This window comes from Akebia trifoliata, chromosome 7 (genome assembly GCF_017979445.1).
Source record: "Akebia trifoliata isolate Shusen 1 chromosome 7, ASM1797944v1, whole genome shotgun sequence".
In the NCBI taxonomy this organism is placed as follows: Eukaryota; Viridiplantae; Streptophyta; class Magnoliopsida; order Ranunculales; family Lardizabalaceae; genus Akebia; species Akebia trifoliata.
The window spans coordinates 32,171,913-32,186,151 of NC_141381.1; the positions used below are offsets into that span (position 1 = coordinate 32,171,913).

At 32.9% G+C, this 14,239-nt stretch overlaps 1 protein-coding gene across 1 annotated transcript; it reads right to left on the reverse strand.

Moving 5' to 3' along the window:
- Positions 1-621: 621 nt before the first annotated feature.
- LOC147399128 (putative xyloglucan 6-xylosyltransferase 5) lies at positions 622-2,453 on the reverse strand. The gene is made up of 2 exons (XM_086448567.1): positions 2,323-2,453; positions 622-2,230 (listed from the first exon to the last, which is right to left on the reverse strand). Exon 2 carries the CDS (start codon positions 2,180-2,182, stop codon positions 788-790), a length of 1,395 nt encoding a protein of 464 aa, XP_086304693.1. The 5' UTR covers positions 2,183-2,230; positions 2,323-2,453; the 3' UTR covers positions 622-787.
- Between the last annotated feature and the right edge of the window lie 11,786 nt (positions 2,454-14,239).

Genomic DNA, 14,239 nt, shown 5'->3' on the forward strand with positions numbered 1-14,239 from the left:
GGTTTTTCCTCCTTCATCCCATAGGTACAACATTCAAATCAACACAGAATATTTTCTTCAAAATTAATTGATAGTATTGCATTCCAGTTCCTTCCCCATACTCCCAAGGAAAGTCCCGAATTGGATCTCAAATCGACAACCTTAATGCAAAATCTCCAAGAGGGGATGAAAATTAAAGACTAGCGAAAATCAAAATCAAAAGAAGATAGAGGAAAACTGTTGTTTATGGCCCTAATCTCGGGTTACTTTTGAGGATGTATGCAAGACTTGGGTTCGTCGCAGAGTGTTGGCCCCCAAAAATACGTTGGAAACCTTAGGATCTATATATATTTGTTCTCTGGAAAACCCTAAAATTGTATTGTTCTTTTGTGATTTCATCTAAAGAAACCTTCATCGCCGCCCGTGGACGTAAGCAATTTTGCCGAACCACTTAAAATCTTGTCTCATACTCTTGTTGTGATTGGTGTTTTTTCTTCTCTTTAGCATAGATTTCTTTGTTTTTTCATCGTCTGATTCGTAGGGAAATTTGGGTGTGTCCACACAACACAAAAACTACATCTACATAGTGAATTTGACTGTTTTTTCTCATAGGATTACCCGAGCAAAACAGGAAGAAAACAATGAGACAAAATAAAAAGAATTCCATTATCATTTTTCTCAAAAGCAGTATCATAATAACAAAACAAACAAAACACGCTAAGGTCTAAATTGTTATCAATTTGAAACCTGCACTGAGAATTACATTACATTCAGTCTATCGAACAACTGAAGAAGAAGATTAAATCACTCACGGACTTTGCTTTCCACCACTTCCTCCTCCTCCTCCTAGCATTGGACGCCGAATATCAAACTGGTCTACAAACTCCAATGGCGTATCGCTCTCATTCCTGATCCGCTTAATCTTTGGGCTCAACAACCTCTTGTGCCCAAACCCATATAACTTAAGCACCTGATTATCAGCAAAATTAAACGCCCGCTCCATACTACTTAAGCACCTCTCAACTGGATAATCTCCATAGCTTCCACAAGGCTTACAACCCACAAAATGTGTCACAAACGGCCACCTTTCGTCGCCCAATCCTGGATGGTACTTCTCAATCATCTCCTCATATCGATCCACCAATCCAGCCCAGTACCCATGCAAATAGTAAGAATTCTCTAGAAATACTTTATCCATCCATTCATCCTTCTTCGAAATCAACAAGTAAATCAATGCCGACTGATCGTCAGCTTCGAATGCTGGTCTACCCTTTAAATTAGCAGTCAAGATCTTTCCAGCCTCATCTCGAATCGGCCCTTTCGGACCCATTGGAGCCCAAGCATCAAGCAAATCCAACGACCATTGACAATTTCTAAACAAAAAGCTTCCAGTGTTCAACGCGATCCACGACTTCTGATTGAACATCAAATCTGGGTACCCATGAACAACCAAATTGTAATTATCGTACTTGGAGAGCGGAATTTCAAACACCATATCGGTAAACAACGCATCGCTGTCCATCCACCAAATCCATTCGACTTCTGGATGAGATAACATGAGTCGACGAATCAACGGAAGCTTCGCCCAATACCCGGCGAGCTCCTTATCGAGATGCGCCATATTGTAGATGATTTCGATCCCGTGAATCCGACAATAATCGATCTTGTTCTTGATCGATTTCAGAAGATAATGATCCCCAATTGCATTATCACATGGGTTTGGTGGAGATCCAGTTACAAGAAGAATTCTAGGTTTCCCATTAACGAAATTGGGGAATTCAGGGTGGGAATCAAGCCAGATCTTGCGTTCTTCGTTCCAATTCGAGATCTTGAGACCTAACGTATAGGTTACATTAGGGTTGATCTCGGATTCGATTGGGTCGTCAGGGTCAGTTGGGTCACCATCAGATCGGATCTCTGCGAGGATCCTGTTGGTTTCTTCGATGATGTTTTGGTTAACGGCTTCGGAGTCGGAGCCGCCGCCACCGAGGTTGCCTACGCCGATTGTGCCACGGAGGACGAGAATGGTGACGAAACCGCAGAGGATTGTGATCTTGAGGTTGTTGAAGGTTTTAGAGATCTGACGTCCACGTGGAATTATGGAGGATGTACGGCCTCCTGCGAGTCTGTTGTTAGTGGTGGTGTTGGTGGTTGTGGGAAGAGTTCCGCCTCTCTTGAGAGCTGTAAAGCTTTCTTGACCCATTTTATTCTCTCTGGATCTAAACTATACTGATCGGTTCTGCCTTCATATCTGCATTAGAGACACAGAGAGATACACAGAGATAGATATGTGAGAGAGAGAAAACGAGAAGCGAGAAAGAGAGAGAGTAAACGGACACCGACCGAAAACGAGTGTGTGTAAAATGCGGGATGTTGATACGCCAGAAAATGGACTTTAATAAGGTTAAAAGTTGAAAGATGGTTTACAGATACTCCCCACTACATTTTATTGAATATTTGAGATTCCCCCTCCATGTATTATCAACCAATAATATGCCCTCATTGACTTTGGTCAGCTTCAATAGACTATGGCTATTTCTTTGAAGAGAAACATTTTCATAACTAATTTAGTAAAGATTTGAGCCTTACCAAGGGTCGTTTTAATCTAATGGACTATCGCCATAAAAAAATAATAATAATAAATTCGAGAAACAATTTTTTTTAATTTGATCCAAGGTTTTGAAAATAGATGACTATAAACTTCCACATAATTCCTAAACTTAAAATTGGAATTCAAGTATGAAAAATAATTCTTTTTTGGGTGTTTTTTTTTCAAAGTTTATAGAATTTTATCATCTACAATCTTAAGCATTGGATCATGTTTTTGGAGGATATAAGTTGAGTCCAAAGAGTAAGGCTAGTAGGACTCTTTCTTGAAAACCTTCTGCATTATCACGAGTAATTCTTTGTGAGTGCATCGTTCGTATTTTTTGGGACATACTCCGATGATCAACTCAATAAATAACTCAACAGATTTACAATTAAAATAAAAAATATTGCATCCCTCGATATATAATAATCCTCTTATTTATAAATCACTTCCTAATGTCCCCTTCTAATTTGAGCCCCCCATCATTGTTTGTTTTTTTTTTTTTATTATAGATTTGTTCTTATTTCTTTAACACATGAATTATAATCCTTTTAACATATTCCTGATCTTGCTAAAGATTCTTCGAGATTCAGGGACACCCTACCATGACTTAATAGAAAGGGCCAGTGCGCACTCGAGATGTTGTTCTGCACTTGAGGTCATCAATCTTCCCTATTTATCCATTCTTTTACTCATGTATGGGTTCCTTCCCTAGACCTTTGAGTCGGGATTTTTCCATACCCTTGACAACATTTTCTTATTCTGGTCTTACAGTATGAATGCCCTCCAATTCAATCCATATTCACAAGAAAAATGCTAAAGTATATATATATATTTTGTCCTAAGAGAAGATCCAAATCAAGGTATGTGTCCAAAGTTTAAAAATAATGGAGGGTATTTTAAATACTCCTCATAAAGTGGAGGGGTGTGTCTATAAATCACCCAAATTTGTATGGGCTTGGGCCCAACCACCGATGTTTCTGGTTTTTTTTTTTTTTTAAAAACTTCTTTGTGCGCGTAGTAGGCGCTAGGCTGGTTTCCATGTAAGAACGAAAACAGAATTTATTGTCTCTATTATTTCTTTATTATTATTTTCAAAGTATTTCCTTAATACTTCGCTGCTGGTCCCAACTCCAAAACTTTCTCATCTCTTAACCTAGCCAATCAATTCCTTACTTCATTTATTTAATTAATAAATCGAAATAAATATTTTTTTTTAAAAAAGTGTAGGTATATTAATAGACGTAATCATTTTCTTATTGACCTCTAATTGGATTAGGAGAAAATATTAATAATGAAAATAGAGTTAAATTCTTGATGAGAGTTCTCTCAAAGAATATTTATTACAAAATTTTAGCAAAAATAGGATTTCTCCCTTCAAAATCGAACACGAGGCTTTCCTCTTATCAGGCTCATATAGTTGCAACAAATAATAATGAAAAAAGGGTTTACTTTTCAATTTTGTTTCGACACATAAATCAAAAAATAGATATAATCATTTTCTTATTTTGTTTGTACTTTATTTTACTTGAATTATTTGTCTTAGGATCCGATTTGGAATACTTCAACCATCGATTTTTTATTTTTATCTTTTTCTGTTGTATTATGTGTAGAATTTTTTGAATGATATAATAAATAATTAAAACTTCCATCCAGTTCAACTTTTTGTAAAAAATTGGCGATCTTTTAAACCTTTTCGAATTATTCCCAATTTATTATTTTTCCAAATAAACAAATAAAAAAATACTTTTTGCAATATGGGGTAGAAATGCAAATTAACCCTATTTTTATAAATAAAAGAATTATATTTCAATATTTCATGATGATATTTTCATTAATCTTTCTTTACACTTGTAGAATTCACCATTAGACAATCATTAATCATTGTTTATTATTGAACAATAAGTTAGTTTTTCACTCCTTTTATATTTATTCTCTCCTCTCGTTAGAATTTTTGAACAAGAATCTTTGTAACTCAATTAAGTAAGAGAGATTGTGTATTGCAACATAAAGAGTTGTATTAATAGTGCAATTAATCATATATAAAAAAACTATATTCTTGGCTTTAAATTTGTTCTATATTATTTTAAAATAAGAATTAAAATGTCTAATAAATATGTAAGTAGTATCCACATTTTAATTAATGATGTGAAGATGTATCCAATAGGCTTAAATGTTTGATGAATATATATTAAAGTACGAAATTTTCTTACTTTTATAAAAGGATAAGTTGAAAGATGAAAACCAACAACGATGATTTCGAACAATAAGATATAATAAAAATAATAGATTTTAAAAAGATTGAGGAATTCTCTAAAGATGTGAATACAAGTATTGTGAAATTTTAATATGATACACACAAATTTTTAAAATTTTTCCAAAATGTTGAATTTGAATTTTAGCCAAACCATTCTAGTATTGCATTTTTTGCTATTCTCTGATTTTTGGACCAAAATTTTAAATGAATTGCTAAAGCTATAATCCGAATGGTACATGAATAAATCCCGTAAAAAAAATTTTGGTCGTAAACTAAATTAGTAACTATGTCCACCACCATTGAGGTGTCAAAGGAAGGATTAAAAACCAGTACAATTGATAACCGTATTATTTTCATTGCAAATAAAGTTGTAGTTGGAAGTAGGATTAAATAATTTGATGGTAAGGTATCGAACCGCGAATCAATTCAATCTAAACCAGTTCGATTGATTCGTGTAATGCAGCAAACCAGACGAACTGCATTTGGCCTTATTTTTTTACATCTCCCTCATTATATTTGAGATATTCCCTTAAAATTTTAAAATGATAGCATACCCCTACCACCTTGGTCTTTATTAATAGAATGATGAAAAATGACTAAATACCCTCATCTTCAACTTAAAAATAAAAAGAATTTGATGTTTTTCTTCCTAAAATTTGCTCTCTTCAATCTCTTTCTTAACCTACTCATCACTTCAACCTTTAAATACCCTCATCTCTCTCTACCCCTACGAACTAGGTTCATTTTGAAGTAGCGAACCATGAATCGTGAATCCGAATTTGAACTAAGCGAACCCACAAATCGATAACATGGGTTGAGAGGATTCAATATATTGTGAGATTAGGGCTATAATAAAGCAAATCTTCGAATTGGGACTCACAATTCTGATAATATAGATTCAGAAGAACATTGAACCTTGAACGAGAATGGCATGTAGTCACTGGTACATATATACCCCTTCCCTCCCCTATTAATTAAGAACAAACAAGACTATCCATGGGATGAGTTCGAACCTCAAATTATAGCAAGTTAAAAATATCACGTGTGGATTATCAAACCCTCCAATTTGGTTACTTTTATGGATTGATTGCTAACTTTTCTTAGCTATCAAGAGAATAGAACAATTGAGTTGGTTGTAATTATTTCGTGGATTTTTTATACTAATGGCTTTAGGTGGAGTCACACCATATCCTTAGATAGGGGCCTTATTCCAAAAATTGGGAGCGACAACATGAGTTGTGTTGTTTTCCTCTTATTACATGCATTATTGATCTTCGATGTACACATCCAAAAGACTCTTGACAATATCAATTCATGATCCAATATTTTTACTCCGATTAGTATTTTTCATTAATTCTTTTAAAGTAGACACTTTTGAGTCTTCTTTTTTCCTAATCTTACCACTCGATTATGTATCGACATCATTACTTCTACTATTCTTATTCAATGAATATGTCGATTGTTTGATTACCCCCAACATTCAACAAACACTTGTAACACATGATATTCACCTCTCTCCATCCACATATAACTAGTGTGAAGGGTCACATCCTTGACCATCTTTCCATCTTCATTGTTTTATTGTCCTCAATGCTTCGACAATATATTAGACACTAATTTAAAAGACACAAACTATAATTGATGGCTTTTAACAAGGACTTTAATGTTTCCAGTGTGTGTAAAATGCGGGATGTTGATACGCCAGAAAATGGACTTTAATAAGGTTAAAAGCCCCCCCCCCCCCCCCCCCCCCCCAAACATTTTATTGAATATTTGAGATACCCCCTCCATGTGTTATCAACCACTAACATGTCCTATTGACTTTGGTCAGCTTCAATAGACTAACAAAAATGATCTGCATGGTGGTTCATTTCTCGAAGAGAAACACTTTCCTAACTAACTTAGTAAAGATTTGAGCCTTACCAAGGGTCGTTTTGGTCAAATAGACTATCACCTCAGCAATTTAATTTAAAAATAAAAAATAAAATTTTGAAATATATATATATTTTTAACTTGATCCAAGGTTTTGAAAATAGATGGCTACCAAACTCCCATGTAACTCCCAAACTTAAAATTGGAATTCAACCATGAAAAAAATTTTTTTTTTGGGTTTGTTTTTCAAAGTTCATAAAATTTTAATCCTTACAATCTTAAGCATTGGATCATGTTTTTGGAGGATATAAGTTGAGCCCAAAGAGTAAGGCTAGTAGGATTCTTTCTTGAGAACCTTCTGCATTACTATGAGTAATTCTTTGTGAGTGCACTGTTCGTATTCTTTGGGGCGATGATCAAGACAATGAATAACTCGACAAATTTACAATTAAAATAAAGGATATTGCATCCCTTGATTTATAGTGATCCTTTTATTTATAACTCACTTCCTAGTGTCACCTTTTAATTTGTGTCCTCATTTTTTTTTTTTTTTGTTGAGATTTGTTCTTCTTTTTTAAACATGTGAATTATAACTGTTTTAGTATATTCCTAATCTTGCTAAAGATTCTTCGGGATTTAAGGACACCCTCCCATGACTTAATAGAAAGAGCCAATGCGCGGTCGAGATGATGTTCTGCGCTTGGGTTCATCAATCTTCCCTATTTATCCATTCCTTTACTCATGTATGGGTTCCCTCCCTAGACCTTTGAGTCAGGATTTTTTCATTACCTTGACAACATTTTCTTATTCTTGCCTTTAAATATGAATCCCCTCCAAATTCAATCCATACTCACAAGAAAAATGCTAAAGTAATTATTATATTTTTTTTGTCCTAAGAGAGGAGCCAAATCAAGATACGTGTCCTAAGTTTAAAAATAATGGAGGGTATTTTAAATACTCCCCATATAGTGGAGGGGTGTGTCTATAAATCACCCAAATTTATATGGGCTTAGCCCCAACCACCAATGTTTCTGTTCTCAATTATTTCTTTATTATTATTTTTAAAGTATTTCTTTCATACTTCACTCACTGTTGGTCCCAAGTATAGTTTGCAATTCGGTGGATAGAAAAAAAATGGTATAGAAATAAATCGGATACAATTCGGAATAGTAATGTACCAATTTGATAAAAAATTCGGTGAAAAAATGCAGGACGGTAAAAATACGATACGAAAATAGTTCAAAAATAATTCGGATCCAATAATTTTTAAAACTTTCAAAATTTTGAATATATATAACATATGATAGGACCTAACAATTTTAATCTACTAATCAAATTATCAATATTTAAATTAAAAATATCTTAAGTAAACAAATAAATAATCAACAATCACATTCATCCAATAAAATATATATTTGCAATTAAAGATTTAATTTTAATCCATCTAATAATCAATGTAAATGAAAAGTATAAAATATGATATACTAATTAATGCCAAAATCATTATATCTCATGACCTAATTTAATTTTAAAAAAAAAATTCTTGTCGTTTCTAAAAAGTTATTAATGTGAAGTAGACGAAAATTTCACTGGACAATGGATGGCCAACGAGTAAACTCCACAGTAGGTCGGTAGGGGCGATTTTCCCTTCTCTTGAGTCTTGAGTTTTAAAGTGAGAATAGGGAAATATGACGTATTTTAATAAAATACTTACGGAATATACGTATAAATCATGATTTAGTCGTTGGGATTCAAAGATTTGCGAATTAATTTGAATTTTTGAATCCAACGGCAATTCTGATTCAGAAGAGTAATATACGTCTAATTTGTGTTAAATTCTCGAATCAATCGCGAAATTACTAACAAGGGCCAAAGTCCAAAACTTTAAACTTTGTCATCTCCTAACGTCAATCAATTCCTTACTTCATTTTATTAATAAAGCGAAATAAATATTTGAAAAAAAAGAGTGTAGGTATATTAATAAATAAGATTTAACAGATTAATTTCTTAATTGAAAAATAGGTATTAACGTAATCAATTTCTTATTGACCTCTAATTGGATTAGGAAAAAATATTAATGGACAATTTAATGAAAATAGAGATAAATTCTTGATGAGTGTTCTCTCAAAGAATATTTATTAGGAAATTTTAGCAAGAATAGGATTTCTCCCTTCAAAATCAAACACGAGGTTTCCTCTTATCAGGCTCATATAATTGCAACAAATAATAATGAAAAAAGAGTTTACTTCTTAGTTTTGTTTCGACACATAAATAAAAAAATAGATCTAATTAATTTCTTATTTTGTTCATACTTTATTTTACTCGAATTATTGTCTTTGGAACCGATTTGGAATACTTCAACCATCGATTTTTTATTTTTATTTTTTTCTGTCGTATTATTTGTAGCATTTTTTGAATGATATAATAAATAATTAAAACTTCCATCCAGTTCAACTCTTTGTAAAAATTGGTGACCTTTTAAATTTTTTCGAATTATTCCCAATTTATTCTTTTCCAAATAAACAAATAAAAAATACTTTCTACAATTAGCGGTAAAAATGCAAATTAACCCTATTTTTATAAATAAAAAAAATTATATCTCAATATTTCGTGAGAACATTTTTGTTAATCTTTCTTTACACTTGAAGAATTCACCATTAGACAATCATTAACCATTGTTTATTATCAATCAATAAGTTTGATTTTCACTCCTTTAGAGTTTTTGAACAAGAGTCTTCGTAACTCAATTAAGTAAGAGAGTTTGTGTGTGGCAGCATAAAGATGTGTTAATAGTGCAATCAATCATAAAAAAAAAAAAACATATATATATATATATATATATATATATATATATATATATTATATATATATATATATATTCTTGACTTTTAATTTGTTGTATGTTATTTTAGAATAAGAATTAAAATGTCTAATAAATATGTAAGTAGTATCCACATTTTAATTAATGTGTAGAAGTATCCAATAGGCTTAAATGTTTGATGAATATATATTAAAGTATGAAATTTTCTTAATTTATAAAAGGATAAGTTGAAAGATGAAAGCCAACAATGGTGATTTCAAACAATAAGATACAAAAATAATAAATTTTAAAAAGATTGAGGAGTTCTCTAAAGATGTGAATATGAGTACAGTGAAAATTTTAATATGTATACACACGAATTTTTTAAAGTTTTCTAAAATGTTAAATTCGAATTTTATCCGAACCATTCTCGTATTGCATTTTTTGCTATTCTCTGATTGTTGAACCAAAATTTTAAATGGATTGCTAAATCTATAATCAGAATGGTACATGAATTAAAGATTTTTTTAGTCGTGAACTGAATTGGTAACTATGTCCACTGCCATTGAGATGTCAAAGGAAGGATTAAAAACCAATACAATTGATAACCGTATTATTTTCATCACAAATAAAGTTGTAGTTGGAAGTAGGATTACCTAATCTATTGATTAGGTATCGAACCGTGAATCAATTCAATCTGAACTAGTTTGCTCTTGATTCGTGTAATGCAGCAAACGAAACGAATTGCATTTGGCCTTATTTTTTTACATCTCCTTCCACATGTTGATTATATTTGAGATATTCCCCTCAAATTTTAAAACGATAACATACCCCTTTCACCTTAGTCTTTATTAATAGAATGATGAAAAATGACCAAATACCCTCATCTTCAACCTAAAAATAAAAAGAGTTTGATGTCTTTCTTCCTAAAATTTGCCCTCTTCAATCTCTTTTTTAACCTACTCATCACTTCAACCTTCAAATACCCTATCTCTGTCTACCCCTACGAACTAGCTAGGTTCATTCTGAAGTAGTGAACCATGAATCGGGAACCCGAATTTGAACTAAGCGAACCCACAAATCGATAACATGGGTTGAGAAGATTCAATATATTGTGAGATTAGGGCTATAATAACGTAAATCTTCTAATTGGGACTCACAATTCTGACAATACAGATTGAGAAGAACATTGAACCTTGAACGAGAGTGGCATGTATTCATTGGTACACATCTACCCCCTTCTCTTCCCTATTAATCAAGAACAAACAAGACTATCTATGGGATGAATTCGAACCTCAAATTAGCGAGTTAAAAATATCATGAGTGGATTATCAAACCCTCCAATTTGGTTACTTTTATGGATTGATTACTAACTTTTCTCAACTATCAAGAGAACAGAAAAATTGAGTTGTAATTATTTCATGGATTTTTTATACTAATGGCCTTAAGTGGAGTCACACTATATCCTTAGATGGGGCCTTATTCCAAAAATTGGGGGCGACAACATGAGTCGTGTTGTTTTCCTCTTCTTATTTAACTTATTACATGCATTATTGATCTTCGATGTTCATGTCCAAAAGATTCTTGACAATATCAATAGATGATCCAATATTTTAATTCCGAATAGTATTTTTCATTAATTCTCTTAAACGTAGACACTTTTGCATCTTCTTTTCCTAATCTTACCATTCGATTATATCAACATCCTTATTTCTACTATTCCTATTCAATGAATATGTCGATTGTTTGATTACCCCAACATTCAACAAACACCTGTAACACATGATATTCACCTCTCCATCCACATGTTACTAGTGTTAAGGGTCACATCCTTGACCACTTTTCCATCTTCACTGTTTTATTGTCCTCAATGTTTCGACTATAGATTAGACAGTAATTTAAAATGCACAAACTATAATTAATAGCTTTTAATTCTTTTATTTCTCAAGCAACAAATATGCTAATACTAGGCTCATTTCCAAAAGAGTCGTGATAGTCTAATTCAAAAATTTTCACTCGGTTGATACTTGGTTGACATGACAAGTGCACAGAATCATAGATCTTTTTCTTCAGGATACACAAGGAAAAGATATCCCGAAGAAAAAGATCTATTGTTCTCCGTACTTGCCACGCCCACCGATTGAAAAAAAATTAATCAGATTATCATTAGTGTTTCCAAAATCTGCAAATCCTCCCAGCCATCTCTCTCTCTCTTAAATTGAGGTATTTTCATCAAGATAAAAATCTATGATTCACTTTGCACAATGCCACTTCAACGCAGTGTCGAAAGAAGTTAGTTTAGATCAGCTCTTCCAACCATTTCTAACCACTAAACCGTGTGTGTGTGTGAGAGAGAGAGAGTCCTCTTTGCTGAGGATGTTATGATTACGAAAAAAAATCAATTTCTTGAAAATATATTTTATCAAAAAATGATTGTCAATGTTTGGTTGCACCTAGAACAAATGTGAAAGGGAGAATTGGTTCTTAATTTCCAGTGATGAGGCAATTGTGAAGAATAACATTAATTATTTTCCGGGAAGTCAAACATGAGAATGTTCTCTCATCAGGAATAATCAAAATCATTTTTCTCGTGAAATCAATTGTACAAAGCCTAGGATCTTTACCAGCTTAAATCTACTTAGTTTATTACATCAATCATATTGACTACGTCATATTTACTTTATATATATATAGGGTCCCGTTCGCCACCCTTAGTTTTACCACACACTTTAACAAACGCGTTTTGTCTTACATGGGTTAGAAGTTTCAGAATGAGCTGATTTTTGGTGATGATCTCTATGGTGAGGAGATCATCCTCACGAAAAATCAGCTCATTCCAAAACTTCTAACCCCATCAAAATTGATTTACAAAAAATGGACGGTCCACGATTTTTCAACGTGTAAAACATGGGGCTAAACATTCGGAATGGGCTGATTTTTGGGGAGGATGATCTTCTAATCATAGAGATCATCCTCACCAAAAATCAGCTCATTCCAAAACTTCTAACCCATGTAGGACAAAAAACATTTGTTAAAGTGTGTGGTAAAACTTAGGGTGCTGAACATTTCCCATCTATATATATATATATATATATATAGGGGGGCGTTCAATGGCCAACTTTTTGGCAAACTTTTTGGCAAAACATTTTTCAAAACATGAGTTAGAGGTTTTGGAATGAGCTGATTTTTGGTGAGGATGATCTCTACGGTGAGGAGATCATCCTCACCAAAAATCAGCCCATTCCAAAACTTCTAACCCATGTTTACAAGCTGAAAAATCGTGGACCGTCAATTTTTTGTAAACTGTTTTTTGATGGGGTTAGAAGTTTTGGAATGCGCTGATTTTTGGTGAGGATGATCTCCTCACTGTAGAGATCATCCTCACCAAAAATCAGCCCATTCCAAAAGCTCTAACCCATTTTTTGAAAAATGTTTTGCCAAAAAGTTTGCTAAAAAGTTTGCCCTTGAACGCTACCCATATATATATATATATATATATATATATATATATATATATATATATATATATATATATGGGTGGGTAATTTTGACAAAATCCTACCTAACCTTCTAGACAAAGTTTTGTCTTATATGATTAAAAAATTGGGAATGGACTGATTTTTTGTGAGAGTAATCTCTATAGTGAGTAAATCATCCTCACAAAAAATCTATCAACTCTAAAATTCCTAACCCCAAGAAAAATGATTACAAACTAACAGTAAAAAATTGATGATTCATAATTTTTCAACTTATAAATTAGGGTTAAAATTTTCAGAATTAACTGATATTTTGTGATGATGATTTTCTCACTATAGAGATCATCCTCACAAAAAATCAGCTCATTCCAAAACTTCTAATCCCATAAAAAATGATTTACAAAAAATGGACGGTCCACGATTTTTCAACTTGAAAAACATGGGGCTAGAAATTTCAGAATAGGCTGATTTTTTGTGAGGAGGATCTTCTAACCGTATAGATCATCCTCACCAAAAATCAGCCCATTCCAAAACTTCTAACCCCATCACAAATGCTTTACAAAAAATGGACGGTCCATGATTTTTCAACTTGTAAACATGGGATTAGAAGATTTGGAATGGACTGATTTTTGGTGAGGATGATCATCCTCACCAAAAGTCAGCCCATTCCAAAACTTCTAACCCATGCAAGACAAAAATGATTAGGCAAATTGTTGGATGCCCAAAGGGTCGGACTCATCTATCTATATAAGTCATGTTGGAGTAATAGAAAAATTGACATCATTTGGGATATTGGTGTATACATAACTATAGATACTTTTCACTCGTGTCTTGATGAAAAGCATATTTGGTTATATAGACACATCCACGTCACCAATGTTTAAAATTATGTTAATTTCGATGTTACTTTAACATTTTCCTATTGAAATTGACATCATTTCAGACATTGGTGTGCACAAAATCATAGATGCTTCCCACTCATCTTGATGAAAAGGATCTATGATTCTTTAGACACATCCACGTCAGCAATGTCTGAAATAATGTCAATTTCAATGTTACTTCAGCATTTTCTTATATATATAGACCAAAAAAATGCCATGTGGGGTTGGGGGGGACTCTTTCAAGTCGTTCCACCGACTCGATGATAAGCTGAAATTCCCCCGCGATCATAGATGTAGTTTTGACCCCCACTATACATGTTGATGCACCCCACCTACCATTTAATTTCTCAACACTTGACATTTCTTAGCACGTTTTGTGTCGCT